This window comes from Ovis aries, chromosome 1, assembly GCF_016772045.2.
Source record: "Ovis aries strain OAR_USU_Benz2616 breed Rambouillet chromosome 1, ARS-UI_Ramb_v3.0, whole genome shotgun sequence".
Taxonomy (NCBI): Eukaryota; Metazoa; Chordata; class Mammalia; order Artiodactyla; family Bovidae; genus Ovis; species Ovis aries.
In genome coordinates, this window is record NC_056054.1 from 237462698 (window position 1) to 237481162 (window position 18465).

Here is an 18465-nt window from a genome sequence, read left to right on the forward strand (position 1 = left end):
CTGAGCAGAATTATTGATAGCTGGAAATAAGAAATATTCTCTAGCCATGAAAGACAAAAATTTGTCATATTTTAAAAGTAAAAAATTAATTTAGTTTGGTTAAAAAAGAAAAAAAAGCCAAATGGAAACAGAGCCTCCAAACTCTTGTCTATTTACCCACAAAGATCACAAGCATTCAACAGGAAAAATTCCTGTAACCAACAGATGAGTTTAGATAAAGCCCTCACTACTTCAATGTAAGGGAAACCAACCCCAAGTCAGTGCAAAAAGCCTTTTAAAACCCTTAAGTCAGTCAAGAAAAACTTTTGATTTTGCTGAATTTTAAAAATCAGAATCGCTTAGTAAATGTTTACTTAAAAAATCTTGAGGGGACGGAGGAACACATAATACATTTCAACTCAGTATCTTATCACATATTATACATTTCTCATTCAAATATTTATGCAAAAAAGCACCAAGTTCACTTCACTCATAGGCATTTATTTAATTCAGCAAAGCTCTTCAAAAGCTGGAACAAAGACTGAATTCTACATGTACCAACATTTAGCATGCTCTTTCCAAACTTAGAAGATATAAACAACTACTGTTGCTATTGTTATTTAGTCACTAAGTGGTGTCCAACTCTGCGACCCCATGTAATACAGCCCACCAGGCTCCACGCTCCATAGGATTTCCCTAGCAAGAATACTGGAATGGGTTGCCATTTACTTCTCCAGGGCATCTTCACGACTCAGGGACTGAACCCGAGTCTCCTGCACTGTCAGGCAGATTGTTTACCACTGAGCCCCCAGGGAAGCCCATAAATATCCTGGGCATGCATGCTCTGTCATGTCTGACTCTTTGCAACCCCACAGACTGTAGCCTGGCAGGCTCCTCCATCCATGGAATTCTCCAGGCAAGAATACTAGAGTGGGTTGCCATTTCCCATTCCAGGGACTCTTTCTGACCCAGGGGTAGAATCCACGTCCCCTGAGTTGGCAGGAGTGTTCTTTACCACTGAGCCACCAGGGAAGCCCTATAAACAACTGTTTCCACACCTTAAACTACTAGAGAAAGTAGAAATTGAATTCCATAAAACAGTCCTATCTCCCTAACTCAAAATAAATTCTAGTGGACAGGACTTGAGAGAACACTGTGATAAGAACACAGTGAGGTAAATAAAACTGCAAAAACAAGGAAACACCACTGCCAGCCCCAGTCTAGGCGATCCTTATTCAATTTAGATGTTAGGATGACTGAGAAGGTCAGGAAGGCTGTGCTAGAAGCTTCTGCAACGGCAGAGACAATAGAACAGACACAGTGTTCAGTGCCTGCCTGGTTCAAGGGTCTGTTGACATTCAACAAACCTCATCCTAACTTCTCAGACCTGAAGAACCCTCTATCACGTAGGAAGATGTAGAATCCACCAAGAACTGGGGCCAATTAAAAAGGTCAAGGAAAGGCCATGAGATAAACTGGTGGGCACTGATATTAAAATATGTATACTTGAAGAGGTTGGCAAATTATACTTGGAATTAAACCATTAAATATAATGTTTCTATGGTACACATTTTAGTTTCTGCAAATGTCTATCACATATGCATTCACACTTTCAACATTAGCTTATGGAAAATCTTTCCCTGATGGGCATTAGAAATACCAGTAAAAAAAAGTCAGTCCCTGATTGCTTAGTCCCTATATTTATTTATTAAATAGAACTGACTGGCCAGCTTTCCTTTCAAACATATTCAAAGTAGAAAAATCTTACTGAAATGAGCATTTAATGTTGGCAGTATAGTACTAAGAGCTCAGAGGAGAGGCTGTGGCCCTCCATATGGTTCTATCTTTCCATTACAAATACAAAATCCATGGGCATTTTAATAGGAGTGAGTGAGTGAGTGAGTGAGTGTGTGTGTGTGTGTGTGTGTGTTAAGGTGAACTTTAAATAGTTTGTTTGATGAAAACTCTTGTTACCTACCCTCATCATCACCAGATAATACTTAAGTGTTGTTTGCTCAATCGTGTCTGACTCCTTGCAACCCCATAAACTGTAGGCCACCAGTCTTCTCTGTCCATGGGATTCTCCAGGCAAGAATACTGGAGTGGGTTGCCTTTTCCTTCTCCAGGGGATCGTCCCGACCCAGGGATCAAACCTGGATCTCCTGCATTGCAGGCAGATTCTTTACCATCTGAGCCACCAGGGAAGCCCCAATACTTCTTAAAGAGAGGTATAAAAGGATCAGGATACATTCTAAAACACATTTAAGACTCACCTAAAACAATTCATCTAAACTCAGCAAATTCAGTTCTAGCCAAAAGGAGTTCCTTTGGAACATAAGAGGTAATTTTTGTTTAGTCAAGACCAAAAGAGGGTACCTTAAGTTGAAATTAGGCAGTATGAATTCAAGAATCCTTCCCAATCCTTTAAATCCTGAATGATTTACAGAATAAAAATGTTTTAACTACTGCACTGTAAATGAACAGAAAAGACAGTACTACTATTCCTGGAGAATACATATCAATAAAGATGTAGGGATGTCTTGAACATTATAAATTAAATGAAAAAGTGTGATATCCAATACTGATTTATCAACAGTATCAATATCATTGTAATTATCACCTGCTGCATGACAAAAACTAAGGCAGATGTACAGAAACTTTTTCCGGATCACAATGAAAAACTAAGATCAAAACCCAGATTTTCTTGTATTCTAGTCCAGGAATAGAACACAAAATGTAAACCTTTACACAGATTACCAGTTCAACAGAGTTCATCACAAAGTGTGACTTCTGCCAAAAAATGAAATCCTAACAACCCTATGGGCAGCTAAAATGCCACACGAAAAAAAGTATTTAAATTCCCCCAGAATTGTAAGTAAGGGACAGATGTCTTGCAGTCCGACTGAACATAAACTTGAAAAAAAAAAAACAACTGATTTTTCTAAGAGAATAAACAAACAAAACTGTGTTTCTAATAATTTTAACGAGAGTTAAACCTGAACAGAAATTATTTTGCCTCTGTTTCTAGTGATTAACCAAGCTCAGTGCCAGAATAATCTTACCAAGCATCATAATTGCTTTTAAGACAGCAAATACGGCTCCCACTTCAATGCTGTTGTGAGCAGCAGCTAAGAGGTGTCGATCACAAGATGATCTTATTCCGGGGAAAGGTTTGCCTATAAGAAAAACAACAAAGCTTTAACAGATTCATCATCATCATTAACCACTGTTTGTAACCATTTACAGTCAGCAGGGCCTTTCATTGTTAAGTTGTGGGCGCTTAATTGCTATTAGCTAGCTTTAATTGGCGTTTCATGGATTCACTAAGAGACACTGCCAGTATCCACTAGTGTTTTTTTTTTTTTTTTAAATTATTAAGACAATGGCTTTGCTCTTCAGAGAGATGCATCGAAAAATCAGTAGCACTTTTATTCATTTCTGCTGATGTCACACACACACATTCATAGAAATGATCTTTAGGAACAGACTGCACTAAATTCTAATCCCTGGAATTCTTTACCTATTCCCTTCACCTTAGTAAAAGAATAAATGAAATGCCACTGCCCTAAACTGCTAGAGTATGGTTCTTAACCAACAAGAGTATGTTGGAGGATCACACTGCCCACCAGCATGACTTGGCCAAGGAGCAGAGGTAATTTTATTGTTTATTAACGCCTGATGTGAGTTTCTCAATACACCCTGATATTACGTAAAAGAAAGGCGCTGACAACCTTTCTCAACAGCTGACAACCCCTTTCTTTCATCACCTTGAAACAAGCCCACCAAAATCAGGAAGGAGATTACAGAATGGACAGCCTACTTGGTCAAGTTAAACCTAAAGCTCCAGATGAAAACGTCATCAGATAGATTTCAACTGTCATCTCACCAGTTGCTTGAGGTAACAGGCAGGCCTGGGGAGCTCGAAAGAGATGAAGCAGTAGGCGGCATGTCATTCTTGCCCCAGGCTCCGCATCCGCATCTCCGCAAGCTAGGAGGGAGGATTTTAAAAGCAAGTTTTGTAACATACTGAAGAACACGTCTTCCGCATTTCTCGTAAGCTGAAGTTTCTGGAATAATTTAAATAAATGCTCCTTACAGTAAAAAGTAAAGCACTGGCTATTTCTTTTCTGAGACACCTGAGAGCTCTCTTACAAACAAGTACTAAGATAGCTGTTTCCAACCTTCTCCATTTAAATCAGTGTGACTTTGTTTGGAACAATTATTATAATTCTACCATCTCTACCTTGATGACGTATTACTGCACACTGCATGTCTGCTCAAATTCTAATCTGTTACTCCTTCCACTTGTGAGAGGCCACAGCACCAAGACACCAATCAAATAACCAGGGCAGCTCCGGGACGCAGCCTTACCTGCGGCTAGGAGAGAGGGGAGTGCGACGTGTTGCACGACGTCCTCCAGGGAGAAACACTGTCGTGCTATCAGAATAGCAATGAAAGTAGCTAATGAATCATGGAATGAAAGGTCACTCACCTTCAAGAAAAACATTGACATGTTTTAATACCTAACACCCTTTTGAATAACATCTTAAGATTCACATCTAAGAGAAAGTAGGCAACACCAATTAGATCTCAAATCCCAAAAGGAACCAGTAGAGGGAAATCACTTATGAGTTATTACCCTCTGGGCTTTTTTCTATTTTTTAAGACAAAGAAAGAGGTTCACCCATATCGCAAAGCTTTAAGACATTTCTAAGCTGTACCTTGAGTACATGTAACTGAGAAACCAAACAATAAAACAGCAAAATGAAGATATCTCTAAGTGATATAACATAAATAAGTCTTTTTGGCAGAATGCAGTATAATCGGATATTGAAGGGTAAGACCATTAGAAGCAATGGAAAATAAGGAGGTTCTCTAACTGAAAAACAAGCCTTGTGAGTGTTTTGGTGTTTCAGGAATAACTAATCTTAATTTTGTAAGATAATTAAATTAGTTTTAAAAACACTGTGAAAATTCTCATCAACACCTAAATTTAAAGAAGAGTGAAGATGAGTGAGGGAGAAAATGAAAGAAAGAGGAGAATCAGAGGAGAAAAAAAATCATTCATTCAGAGTGAAACTTCTACCCTTTACAGATCTCACAAGACTTTGGCAGAAAATAATAAGAAAAACAGCTGTAATGGCAGCCTCCACATTACGTTGCCTGTAAGTCAAAAACTATGGTTAGAGATTTACAGAGAAAGAGTACAGCACCTAGAGGTTCATACTATTAAATTCCAACTTTACAGATGAGGAAACAAGCAGAGGTAAAATGCAAAAAAAACAACTGAACGATTAAGGACCTATGTTAAAGACAGAAATTTGGGTCTTTGCTGTCTGGAAGAGTAGGTCACAGATACGAGTTTTTACATCTTAGGTGCCCACAGGGTAGAGTAGGATTGCCCATGTGGTCTTGAGTCACCAGAACTAGGAAATAAAACTTTAACTGAGAGGCAGGTTTTATAATGTATACAGTTCTTCTATATATGAGATACACTAATATGTAACATGATTTACTGCAAGAAGTGATGGAAGTGACAAGCAGAAATAAAGAATCAAGACGGATTTTTAAGAAATTCGCACACTGATGCAATGTGATAGTTGAGAAAATATGTGTTACTTTATAACGGACATCTCTTCAAAAACTTTCAGACACAGTCACTAAGAAAGATTGGACAGCTCTACAAACCTGAGCCTGGACATCCTAATCCCACACAACAGAACCAATACTCTAAGGAGAGTTTTTCTCACCTTAAGAAAACAAACTGGCTGACTTCAGAATGCAAACTGCTTTAGTTAAGTTATGCCCTGCACCATGAAGGACCCAAGGCACTTAGTAAACTATGAACAGACTACTCTGAGGAGACCACAGACAAGAAGTCTCAGCTAACAAAGAAGGAGACTCCTGGCATCTCCACTCTAAATTAAGCTATTTAAGTTTTTGGGTTTTTTTGGGTTTTTTTCATTTACTTATCCTTGGCAATCACACTCTGGTTTATCACTTCTACAGAGAGAGAAGAAAACAATTTATATTATTTCACTTAAGAGTTGAGTCAACTAAAAAAAATTACTAATTGAATATTTAGTTGCACAGCTGAGTTTTTAAATGCAACAGAAAACTTACATCTACAGTGCAAAGAACATCATTAAACCCCCACACGTGATTTGAAGAACAACAAAGAGCCTTCAGGACCCCCAGCCATTCTGAACTGAGAACAGTGCAGCAGGCCGTCAGCTCGGAGGAGAAATTGGCTATGTCATTAATCCTACAAAGAAGAAAAAGAACATAGGAGAAAGTAACAAAAGACAAATACTCGTACAGGATAAACTCAACGAACATATAATTTCAGTATCATCGAACATGGGATTCATTTCTTAGATTCAAGGATATAATAAAAATCCACTTGACAAACTACCTACTAGAATACAGGACAGAAGAGAAAGGAAATGTCTTCACATGTTTTCTAATATTTAATGCTGTCTAGCAACAAACAATAACCAGTACAGATAGCAATTAACATATTTTTAGTTCTGTAAACAAATCTGACCTATGAATTCATGCCTTTAAAAAACATTTTAAAAAGTAAAAAGAAGACCTAAATCCAACATTTCCAAAATTATGTGTATTTTTCATTGGTATTTTTGTCATATATGTTTTTGAAAACGGATCAGACAACTGATGGACTATATCTAGAGCATCTTACGTCAGAGCAATAAGCCAGGTTAAGAAAAGCAGCCAGAATAGAGCTGAAGTAAACTCAGTTACAAAATAAGATTTAAAAAACAAAGCCGAATGTCTCAAATTAAAGATCTGAATTTCAAAGTAGTAATCGTGCAACAACTGTGTTTAATCAAAAAGCCCAGCTCACCTTCCAGCATCCTGATGACCCATACATACATTCATGAGAGTGTTACAGACAAAGCTGTAGCGATTGGCTGCGTTGTCACTGAGGATCTTGCCCAGCACTGAGTAGTTGATGCTACGGGCCGAGGGATTCTCAATAAAATCCATCATGAAGTCCGGATCCCATCGCAAGTTAGAATTTGCAGGAATCACATTATTATATATGGTTTGCTTTACTTTTGAACAGGCACTACTGAGGTTAGAAGAAGAAGAGTTAAAAGACAAAACAAAACTACAATAACTAGAAAATGACTTCATTTAAGGACAGATTAAATGGCCACTGTAAAGTATTCCTAGAGAAAGCTCACATTATGGATTCTTGATTCCAACTTCCCAATAATAAGCATTGGACACATTGCCTAGAATGTTCTAGCTCCTAAACAGTTACTAATTGGGTAGAGGAACAAAACAAAAATAAGACATTTGGGTACTAATTTTAACTTAAAGGTCGTTTCTATATTTTACATGCTTTAAAAATAAAATCATCTACTAACACGTCCAACAACTTTTCTGAATAGTGAGTGTTATAACTTAAGACTAATAAAAATGGATTGGATTACACACCCGCAATAACTTGGTGTTTTTACCCTAATCATGCATCCTGTAAAACTATTCCTCTCCATTCGGAATATCCAGCGAGGTTCATGTGTCATGCCTAACTAGGAAAGAAGAGTTCACTCCCTGCCTTCAAGGAGTTTAAATTCTAGGAAGGCAGATACGGATAATATACAAAGTCTATGAGAGTAGGGAAACCATTATACTGTTCCTAAAAATGTATCATGTTGTGCTTCTCCGTGGCATCTAGGGTGTCTTAAGAACCTGGTTTACAATATTCAGAATTATACAGAATAATATATAGATTATATTGTGTAAGTGTATAAAAGAGAATTAGAAAGCATCCTCTCAAATCTTGCTCTGCAGCTACGGCTGAAGGATGACCTGATTTCAGAGCTCAGACCCACGTGCACATTGCTGTCCTTGCCCACTTGCTGTGGATAACAAGTCCATAAACAACATTTCATCTTCTCTATAAAAGAGCTATTTTAAGCAACAGAAAATTTTTTCTATTTAAATTTCAGTGAATTTATTTGTGATCAAGGTGACATGCCCTAGTTTTATGCACCTATAAAAACAGTAGCCAGGAATGATTTCCTCACAAATGAAAAGATCTATAGACTCTTTTGGAGAAGGCTCTGGCAACCCACTCCGGTACTCTTGCCTTGAAAATCCCATGGACAGAGGAGCCTGGTAGGCTGTAGTCCATGGGGTCACAAAGAGTCAGACACAACTGAGCGACTTCACTTTCACTTTTCACTTTCACGCTTTGGAGAAGGAAATGGCAACCCAGTCCAGTGTTCTTGCCTGGAGAATCCCAGGGACGGGGAGCCTGGCAGGCTGCCGTCTATGGGGTCGCACAGAGTCAGACTTGACTGAGTGACTTAGCAGCCGCAGCAGCAGCATACACTCTTTATCCTAAACTGTTACCACTGACAACTGCTTCCAGAAAACAGAGATTGCTCAGTTCAGTGTTTACCAAAATGTGACTTCAGATTTTCTCCTTCACAATCACCTTGGGGAATTTGTAAAAATTAAAAGACTTGTGGACCTGACTGTTAGGTGTATGGAATCTGTATGCTTTAAAAAAACAAACAAACAAAAAACTGTCCCAGGTAAAACTAAGTCCCAGATAGGCTTGGAAAGTATTGGGCCAAGAGGGAGGACTAAAGCCACCCACTAAATGGTAGCAAATACAACTTTCTACATGCTTTTTCTTTGCAGACAACTTATATAAATGCTTGTCAGTGGTTGCTGAAGGATATAAGTTTGCAACCTGAATTCATGACCTGTTCAAAATGACAAATATTAAATAGTTCCCAGAGCTTTTATTCATTTAACTTTAAAATGGGGTTATTTATGGCTGTGCTGGCTCTGCACTGCTGCAGGAAGGGTTGCTCTAATTGTGGCAGGCAGGGGCTCCTCTCGAGTTGTGGTGTTCAGGCTTCTCATTGTGGTGTTCAGGCTTCTCACTGTAGTAGCTTTTATTGCTGCAGAGCACAAGCTCTGGGCGTGTGGGCTTCAGTAGTTGTGGCTCGCATGGGCTTAGTTGCTTCACGTCATGTGGAATCTTTCCTGACCAGGGACCAAACCCATGTCCACAGGATTGGAAGGTGGGTTCTTAAGCAATGGACCACTAGACAAGTCCTCCAAGCATGTTTAAAATCTCTCTTTTCCCTGTCTAAACCCTTGCCATGCTTTCCACTCAACTTTCAAACATTCTCACTTAGCGATAGTTCTAAATTTGCTTTACCTCTCCACTAAAAAGGAAATAAAAACCAATTTTTCTCTCTTCTGGTCCCCTTCCTAGTATCAGTCCCTGGTTTCCTCTACCTCCCAGTATTCCGGGTGTTAAGGAAACAGAGTTCTGCAAATAGCAAAGCAGTATCTTTTTTCAACTTTCCACTTAATTCTAACAATCTACCCAAGTCTGTCTTTAGAAAGCAAAAAATCTCTGCTTTTCTTTCTGCATTTTTTTTATGAGTTAGCCTCACTTTTCTGGGACTTCGTTCAAGTTGATGCCCTCCTGCCTCCACTTATACTTTTCCTGAACTTTGTGGTTCATGTTGAGTCTCCTCACCCTTCATTTTGAAGCTTCCTATTTCACTTATTACACTCTTTACAAATGAGTTCTAGGTTTTAATGAAACATTAGCTGCCATCAAGGTCACTGTCAAATTCTTAGCACTCTCTGTTTCAGGAGTATATGCAGTTAACAAACAAATAAAAACTCTCATTTCCTTCTGAAGCTGTGTGCATCATAAAAACCTGATACAGTAATGAACGCAACACATAGCTCAAGGCCAAAATGACTTATATTCAAATGTGGGTTTCATCATTTATTAATTTACGATGAAGAATAATCATTTATTGATAGGAAAAATTACTTCTACTTCCTGGGGCTGTTAGGAGGATTAAAGATCTTGATGAAAACAACCCAGCAAAGCCCTTGGCACACAGCAGCAGCTCGGTCATAGTGAATGTTACCTGCTCCGTCCATGTCTGACTCTTTTTGACCTCTCAGACTGTAGCCCACCAGGCTCCTCTGTTTATGGGGTTCTCCAGGCAAGAAACTGGAGTGGGTTGCCATGCCCTTCTCCAGGTTATCTTCCCAATGTAGGGATCAAACCAATGTCTCCTGCACTGGCAGGCACTTTTTTTACTCATCTGAGCCACCAGGGAAGCCTGCTCAGTCATAAGTAGATGTGATTAGTGATCTATTTCATTCAAATATTACACTTATACACATTATAGATGATGTTTCAGATCCAATCATTAAAACTGGTTTAGTAATATATTAATAGACATCTCTCTGCACATCTAGCTTTTCTTCAACCATTTTCTTAATCCTAGACTACAAATAACACTTGACTTGAAGGTTTTCCAAGAGAATTGCCATTTTCTTCCATGTCTTTAATTGCTAGTGCTAAGCAGCCCCTCAGTTCATTGTTGGTCTCCTAAGTTTCTGCACAGCCAGAGTGCAATACTTGAATTAACTCTCTTAACATGCTTTACTACCCTGCAGGAGCATTAGCGGTCAAACACTGTGGCTTTCTTGAGAAACATACAGGGCTGTTGCACGAACCCAGTCATCTATGAGAAAACTCTCTGAAAACTGTAAACTGAAAGCTCTCTGCAAAGTAACAGAAGAACATGGGCATTGTTTTTCCATTATTTCTGGGGGAAAATATTAATATTTCATAAGGGATTATTTTTAAACCTAATTCAGTTCATAAAGACATACTTTCACATTTTTTTCCCTATCAGTACCATTAAAAATATCACAGATATTGTTTTTGGTATAGATCATTCTTTAAATAGATTTTTTTTTTTTCTGCAGTGCCTACTATGAGCCAGATACTCTTCCAAGGTACTGGGATAGAGCAATGAAGAAAACAAAGCTTCTGCTCTCAAGAAGCTTATATTCTAGAAAGGAGCCAGGCCATAAATAAGTATATAATGTATGAAGTGGGGAGGGGGAATCATGCTAAGCTCAGTGAATGACAGAGAGTGGGGGCAAGGGCTGTCCTACTTCAAAGGGGCTGATCAGAGAGACAGAGCCCTGAATAAACTGTGGGAGTGAGCAAGTAACTGCAGGAAAACTTTGCAAGAGCGGTAACAGCCAAGTGCCGAAGCTCCAAGACGGGAGTGTGTTTAGAATGTTTGGAGACCCATAGGGAGGTCCATGTGGTTAATCTGAACAGAGAGAAAGAGAAGACAGGGCTGGATCCAGTAGATCCTGAAGGATTTTGAATTCTATTCTGAGTAGATAAGAAGCCACTAGTATATGTCAAGTTATTCTTGTTTCAAAAGGGTGATTTTTGAAGACGTGTTGAGAATAGTCTTAGGAGAATCAAGGATGCAAGCCAAGTAAGCAGTTAGAAGGAAAATGCGATGGTCCAACCAAGAGATGAGCATGGTGGGAGTGGCAAAGCAATACAGAGAGATCAGGTTCTAGATGTACCTGGAAGACAGTTTCTCAGATTTACATACAAACTGGATGCAAGGTACAAGAGAGTGAAGAAAATCATAACTGACTATTCTTCCCTTGCCTGATTCTCAATTCCAAATTTATTTTGTCAGCTATTACCATTTCCTTCCCTCCACCAATCATCTAATCATCTAATTAATCATCTAAACTTCCTCAAACAACATTAAGTAAATAAGGAGTTTCCGGCACCTGTCCATCTGTTGGGGGTACAAGTGCTAAACTGCAAAGAATGACAAGGAGCCAGAAATGCTATTTCAAGTAGGAAAGAAAAGGAGTCAAAGAAATAAATGCAGGGAGAAAGGAAGTATGCAAACGATGGGGAAACAATTTTCTAAGTGAGGTAATAGCAACTGCAAAATACAGAATGTTGTCTATTCTACCAAAATTGCAATCAGAGTTAAACATGCATAGTAATTTGGAATAAGAAGTTACAGGTACAATGAAATGTACTTCAACAGGAATTCTGGCAGATATAATTAGGATTATTTCTCATTATTAAAAAGGATGACAATATTGGTTAGCCCACAGGAAAAAAAAAAAAAAAAACCGGGGCAGGGGGCATAAACCTATTCTTATTCTTTTGACTTTCTTCTACCCACCTGAAGAGGTCTCCAAATTTACTTCTGAGGTGGCTACATGACACGTAGAGATCGTAGAGGTAGGCTAAGATGCATCTTTCAGGGGAAGAACATTCGGAGGGGTTCACAACATGCTTTACCACACCACACAATCTAAGGAGAAAAATACATGAGGACATGAGACACATACTTTGTCAATATATATGTTATTGCTTGAATCTTTTAGAGAATATGTCCCTGATTACTTTGAGTAAGAAAAAAACATATCAGACCGTTAACACTAATCATTATAGCAAGTAAATAACTGAATAAAATATCATTTTCTATTATGATATTGAAACACTAAGTATTTTTAAAACTTCAGAAATGCCATTAATAATAAGAAATGAAAGAAATTCCTCCATACAGAAGATGTATAGGGAGGAGTCCATGAGTAAAGTTTCTGTACTAGGATATAAAACTTTTAGCAGAGAATCTCTCTTGAGTAAAAAGACTGATAAATTCAGGAAATATGCAAAGGACCCCATGCCCACTTTATAAAGGAGCAATTTCTTCATATCATTAAGTTTGATAAGTTCAATTTTAAGACCATAAGCTGGTTCAGGCATGAAACTGACAAATTCATGGTTTGAGGTCACATTCTCCTTCTTTATCCAAACTAGAGACAAATTTACTTTAGTTAATTAAGAATTCCAAACTCCTTCTTTTCGGTGATATGACACTCGCACTTCGGAAGAAGCGTTTACTACTCCAGTCTAGCAGATCAGGAAGATGGCCTCTCGGGCCACAGTTCATACAGCACACAATTCCACGTGACACATATAGACACCTGGTGGTCCATCCAACTCTCAGAGTCAGATTCCACCGCCACGCTGCATTTGATTACAGGGTTCAATACTACTACAACAGAGTCACGTATGAGTCAAGATTATTAAAGCTGAAACATGTTTCAGAAATCATCTGATTCACCTTCTTTATCTTACAAAGAGGGCTCAGAAAGATAATGGAATTTGCCCACAAGGCAAAGAGCTAGTTTATAGCAGATCCTAAAAGAGAACTCAGGTCTCCAGAGGCCCAGTCTAGAGCCTTCTCTGCTGTTTAGAAGATGGGAGGAAGCCTAGGATGACAAGGCTGAGAAGGACACTGGAATCACAGGCAATACCTCCGGGCACCCTTCCCAAGACCTGTGACTTGAAGGCTCACACAGACTTGGACTTGTTATTCCCGCTCCGGGAGCAGCAGAACCCTGATAGCTCTGTGGTTCAGCTGGCAATAGCAGAAGAAGAGCAGTGTTCCCTGAAATGGGTCTGCCAGGCTGTGGGCTTTTTCTCTGTGGGTGTAAATGAGAAATGCCTTTCAAAACAGAGAAGCGCCAACATCCAGAAAGAAATCCAGCCCAACATCAGAGGTGGGACTAGCAAACCATGCAAAGAAATAAGCATGTAGTATCCCAAGCCTGTGAACTGACAGCAGCCGATGCAGACTACTAAAAACGGCTGTCAGTTGCATCAAAAGTGTCCCACAGTTAAGAAGAAAAGTAGGTGCTTCAGTTGTGAGCTATATAAACCAAAATAGCTCCAGGCATACCTTGAAAAAGCAAGGAATTATTTTGTGATTGAAGAAAACAAACAGGTATTGAAAGATTGCCAGGCATTTACTCTATCAAAGTCAGTGTTCCCTCGACTTCCTAGAAGTAACAAAATATTTCACATCGAGATCCAGTATGTTTATATAAGTACCAAAAAAAGAAAAGAAAAAAAACCAACCCAGAATAAGAGTTTGGGGAAAAGTACTTATCTTTACTATATATGATAAAAAACAAACACAAAGTGAATATCAAACATGATTTTATAAACATTTAATAGAACACAAATTTAAAATATCAAAATGAATGATAATGACATAATTTCAAAATAAAGGGGAAAAAAAAGCACTTGTGAAAAAGAATTATTTTCATTTCATGACCAATTAGGGCATTTCCATTCATAGTTTAAAAAGCATGGTGTAAATCAAACAGTATGAATGAGCTGCATAAATGACTGCTAACTGTTTCAGGAATCTGGCAGATTTAATAGCTATGAGATGCTGGGTACAACACTTCACCAGCCACTCCAATTAACAGGCCTGAGTGTCAGTTTCTTGACTTGGAAAATGGTACTAATTATTCAACTCCACAGGGTAGTTGAGGGCTGTAAAACAGTTCTATATTTTCTGGATTCTAAGGTAGCTATTTTGTACATTTAAGAATATCAGGGATGTTTCAGATGCCACTTAGTAATAATCTAAGTGTTTATTATCTGTGGCTTTTCTCTTATAAGAAGAGAAAACTTACGGTTCATCAAGACTAAAATATTTAACTGGCTCAACAGAGAAAAAAAATTCTGCTGACGCTGGTCACAGAGAAAAAATTGAAGAAAGAGGCCAGAATAGGAGAGACAAACTTGAAGCAAAGATTAAGAAGATATTAAATCAGGTGTCTTCAAGTGGTAAGATAGTATTTGTTAGGTGAGGATGGCTGCAAATAGAGAAGAGGCACAGAAATACTTATATCAAGTTCAATGCTAGCAAAAGTCTAAAAGCAAAAATTCTACTTTAGCCTAAAATCTAGTCCAAAATGTACTTTAACTTTAAAGTGAAAATTTTCATCTTGGGAAATGCAGTTAAAGAAAAGCATATGTAGTTAGATAGCCTCTTACATGAACTGAATGTTAACAATAATTGGATTTACTTTGTTCTGGTTTTTTTTTTTTTAAATTTATATGTTATTACAGAAACATCTTTAAGACTTCAAAGAATAGTTACAAATTAAAAAAGCTATGTGTAGAATTAATGTGGTAGCATTTCCTCTTTCCTCCAAAAGCTGCTGTTAAATAGATGCCACTCTAGAATAGATAGATTACATGTGCTGGATTACCAATAAAAAGCACTGTGAAACCAAAGAACCCCATGTTTGTCTTTTGAGCCCATTAGGAAAAATGGGAAAAAAAGAGGTAGCCTTTCTTTAAAGAACATATACATAAAGCCCGGAGAAAGAAGTCTGCAGTGGACAAAACAGAGCTCAGAATAAGTGTTTTGACAGCTCATTCTATTTCTCTGGTCCCAGTAATTTCAGCCTCTAATGGTAGTGATGTAATTACTTAGCCCAACTTCTCTAATGGTAGGAGAGAAAACCTTAGCCTACAATTCATCCAAACTGAAAAAGACTAAGAATCAAAAAGTCATTTATTCTAGATTAACTCATCAAAATTTTCCTTTAATTTATAAAAGAAATGAAATTGAAAAGAAATCTGTAAGATGGTATGTGTTCAAAGCTTATTTGGAGCTACATTCTCCAAATAGAAACTGAAATTACGTGAACAATGAAGCAACCGCATATTCACCAATCATAATAATTCAGGATTCTGGTCAGCAGAGATGACAGTAACTAGGGAGAGAGAAGTAGGCAGGCAGGCTTTCTACGCTTTTATCACCGTTCTGATAAACGCTTTCTGGCACAAGCCTTCTTTAACTATGCATCTTTTTATGAAACAAACAGTACTATTTTTTGTTTAAAGACACTATAAAACTTTATCACAAATACACATTCTATTGTTAAATCTGTGAACAGGGGATATAGGAAGGTCTTTGTTCTTCTTTCAAACTTTATATTCAGTTATTATTTCAAAATAAAGCTTCTTTAAAAAAGCCACCTTACACATTTTAGGATATACCAACCCTTCAAACACCTGGGCTGTCTGGTCGGGGTTCAGGATCAGACAGCTGTGGTAGCGCCTGAGAACAGCCACAATGCAGACACACAGTCCTGTTGTGTAGCTTCCTGCCAGGCTGGAGGACTTCAGGAGCAGCTCCGCCTCCACAACACTCAGTTCATTCAGGAGCTGCAAAAGGCAAAACGATCGAATGAACATGGAGCTGCCAGAACAAATAGGAAAAAACGCTAATTTTTACACACGCTGGATATACTGAGGCATCCTAAAACTGCTTGATATCCTTTCTTGTTCTGCCGCAGGAACAATAAAATAAATAAAACCACCATCGCAGTACCTCAGGCAATTAAATGGCTTTTACTTTTAATCCTTTATCAAAATTATAGTTTTCCTTCTGTCTGGGCACCACGGTCCATGCCATCAAGAGGGATTCAATACTGAAATAGTTGCCAAAATGTTATGGTGGTCCAAAGTTCTGGACTGGATAGTTTCAGGAAAAAACACCCCTAGCCTCTTGATTTTCTTCCATTTACACCTCATTTTCAATAAATGGAAGTTATTCATCAGTATTTTCTTATCATTAACACAGCTAACACTTCCAACAGAATAAGTAAAAGATATGTTTTATTTCTACTCACTAACAACATATACTAACAAAAGAACTCAACTATGTGTACAAGAAAAATAGTGGAACAAATCAACAATGTTTCATATTTTTTGCTCTTACATAAAATATACTCTAATATAAACAGCAAACAAATTTTCACCTTTCCCTAAGCAAAACAACAAAAGACAAATAAGAAATACAGTCAAAACTCTCATGATTTTTACTATTTTAACACCAATTATATTTATTTGAAAATTATGGACACAGACGCTAGCTGAAAATGCTAGTTAGATACTGTTGACACAGAATGTCTCAACTATAAAAAATTGCATGGGGTGGCTCACTGTAAACTGTACAATGCCTAGCAGGTTTGCTTTGCTAAAAGGCAGATGCCTTTGATACCTGTATTGCAAAGTCAATGAGTCCATTGATATTTAGTGCTGGCTCCATGAGATCAAAGATGAGCTGAATGTGGTGAGCCAGTGGGAGATGGTATGATGTTCCTGATGCAAAGCTTGTGATTTGTTCTAGCACATTGTTAGAAATCTATGTGGAAAAAGTGAAAGTAGTTAGAAGACCAATATTCCAAATACCTTTTATGTATTATTTTAATTTTGGAAGGTAAGAAATGTGAATTTATACATGATTCTACTTAGAAGGTGAAACTATTTCTACAGAAAAGAAAATCACGTACAAATCAAATAATATCCTTAAAACAAATATAATTTGAAGAAATAAGACAAGCAGTCATTAAGATCTTGACCTAACTCTCCTAAAGGTAGAACTATAAATGTTTAATTAATTTCCAGATATTCCAGATATTCCTTAATAAATAATAATAATAAATCAGCTTTAATGGCTACCTGAGATGTCACTTGATGCTGATCAAAATATGAAAGGAGTTGAAGTTTTGTGAACACAGTCTCCAGGGTTGGAAATGCTTCCTGTTTGTTCTTCCTGGCTTTCTGTCCTTCATCTCCAACTAAATAAACACATAGTAGATACATTATTTTTCATTTAATGGAAGCTCTTGACCTTTTTCAGGGGTACTTTTTTACTGAACTATAACACACATACGGAAAAGTATACAGACTCACTGAATTTCTACAAAAGAAATTAATTCATGTAATGAAACTCAAATAACAAAATCACATACCAAAACCCTAGAAGCTCTCTCAGGTTCCGTGCAGTCACTTCCCCGCCCCAGAGAACCAAGAGCCTGCCCTCTAATGGCTCAGATTAGTGTTGCTCAGTCTATACAAACTGAATCATATAATATATATTTTTATATCTGTCATCTTTCACTCAGTAGAATTCTTCTGAGATTGATCCATATTGATGAGGTAATTCTAATCATTTTCTAAACATTAACAATTTTCATTTATGTGATATAATTAAATTTTGGCTATTAATGAGAAATGATAGTTGCTCAGTCATGTCTGACTTTTTGCAACCAAAGCCCTAGTCCCACCAACATTCTCTCTCCATATAATTCTCCAAGTAATACTTACTGGCTGGGTTGCCATTCCCTTCTCCAGGATTAATGAGAAATCCCTCCTTAAATATTTCTTACTCACTGACTTTTAAAATATGATATCAACATTGAATGGGGAAAAAAAATCACCCAGGCTCAAATGAACATAACAGAAAACTCCATTGGTATCTTATTAGGAGACTGTCTAACAACTTAGTATGTAAAAAGGGAAATCTACACAATTCCTAACTTTTTAGGGGACAGGAAAGAATTAAATCTGTCCACATTACTGGAAAAGTGCTAACTTTATAATTTAACATAGAGAAGTTTGGAAAAAATAAAAGTAAGAAATACTACGAACACTGCTTATTCCAGAAGAGCTCTTGTTATTGACAGCTCTGAGGATAAGATCCAGAAATAATTAGGTCCTTTTTAAAAATACTTTTTAATATATGTATTTACAGACACAAATCTAAAACCAAGAAAATGCTGTATTGTATGATCTCAAGGTTCTCTTCCAACACTATGATATTAAGTAGTCAAATGCTACTGAAACAAAACCCTCCTCACACACCATCTTATATGGGAAAGTTTAATTTCAGGGAACAAAGGTTGTTTTACAGACTTTTGTATTTAAGAAAGATTTCACTAAACTAAACCACTACACCATTC

At 37.5% G+C, this 18465-nt stretch overlaps 2 protein-coding genes across 17 annotated transcripts in view; one reads left to right on the top strand and one right to left on the bottom strand.

The window, feature by feature from the left end:
- The window catches only part of MED12L (mediator complex subunit 12L), a 360384-nt gene that overhangs the window by 59563 nt on the left and 282356 nt on the right, over positions 1-18465 (bottom strand). For 9 of the 12 annotated variants that reach the window (XM_060394814.1, XM_060394799.1, XM_060394794.1 and 6 more), the window contains 9 exons: positions 17183-17301; positions 16722-16865; positions 15720-15883; positions 12027-12158; positions 6848-7075; positions 6103-6244; positions 4351-4471; positions 3866-3967; positions 3042-3155 (listed from right to left, as the gene is read on the bottom strand). In XM_060394814.1, the coding sequence (XP_060250797.1) occupies positions 3042-3155; positions 3866-3967; positions 4351-4471; positions 6103-6244; positions 6848-7075; positions 12027-12158; positions 15720-15883; positions 16722-16865; positions 17183-17301 (1266 nt within the window). The remainder of the gene's footprint in view (positions 1-3041; positions 3156-3865; positions 3968-4350; positions 4472-6102; positions 6245-6847; positions 7076-12026; positions 12159-15719; positions 15884-16721; positions 16866-17182; positions 17302-18465) is intronic. The other 3 variants (XM_060394800.1, XM_060394812.1, XM_042235583.2) reach the window with 1 other exon arrangement.
- Positions 1-18465, top strand: part of P2RY12 (purinergic receptor P2Y12) — a 48541-nt gene that overhangs the window by 14037 nt on the left and 16039 nt on the right. The gene's annotated exons all lie outside the window — the stretch shown is intronic.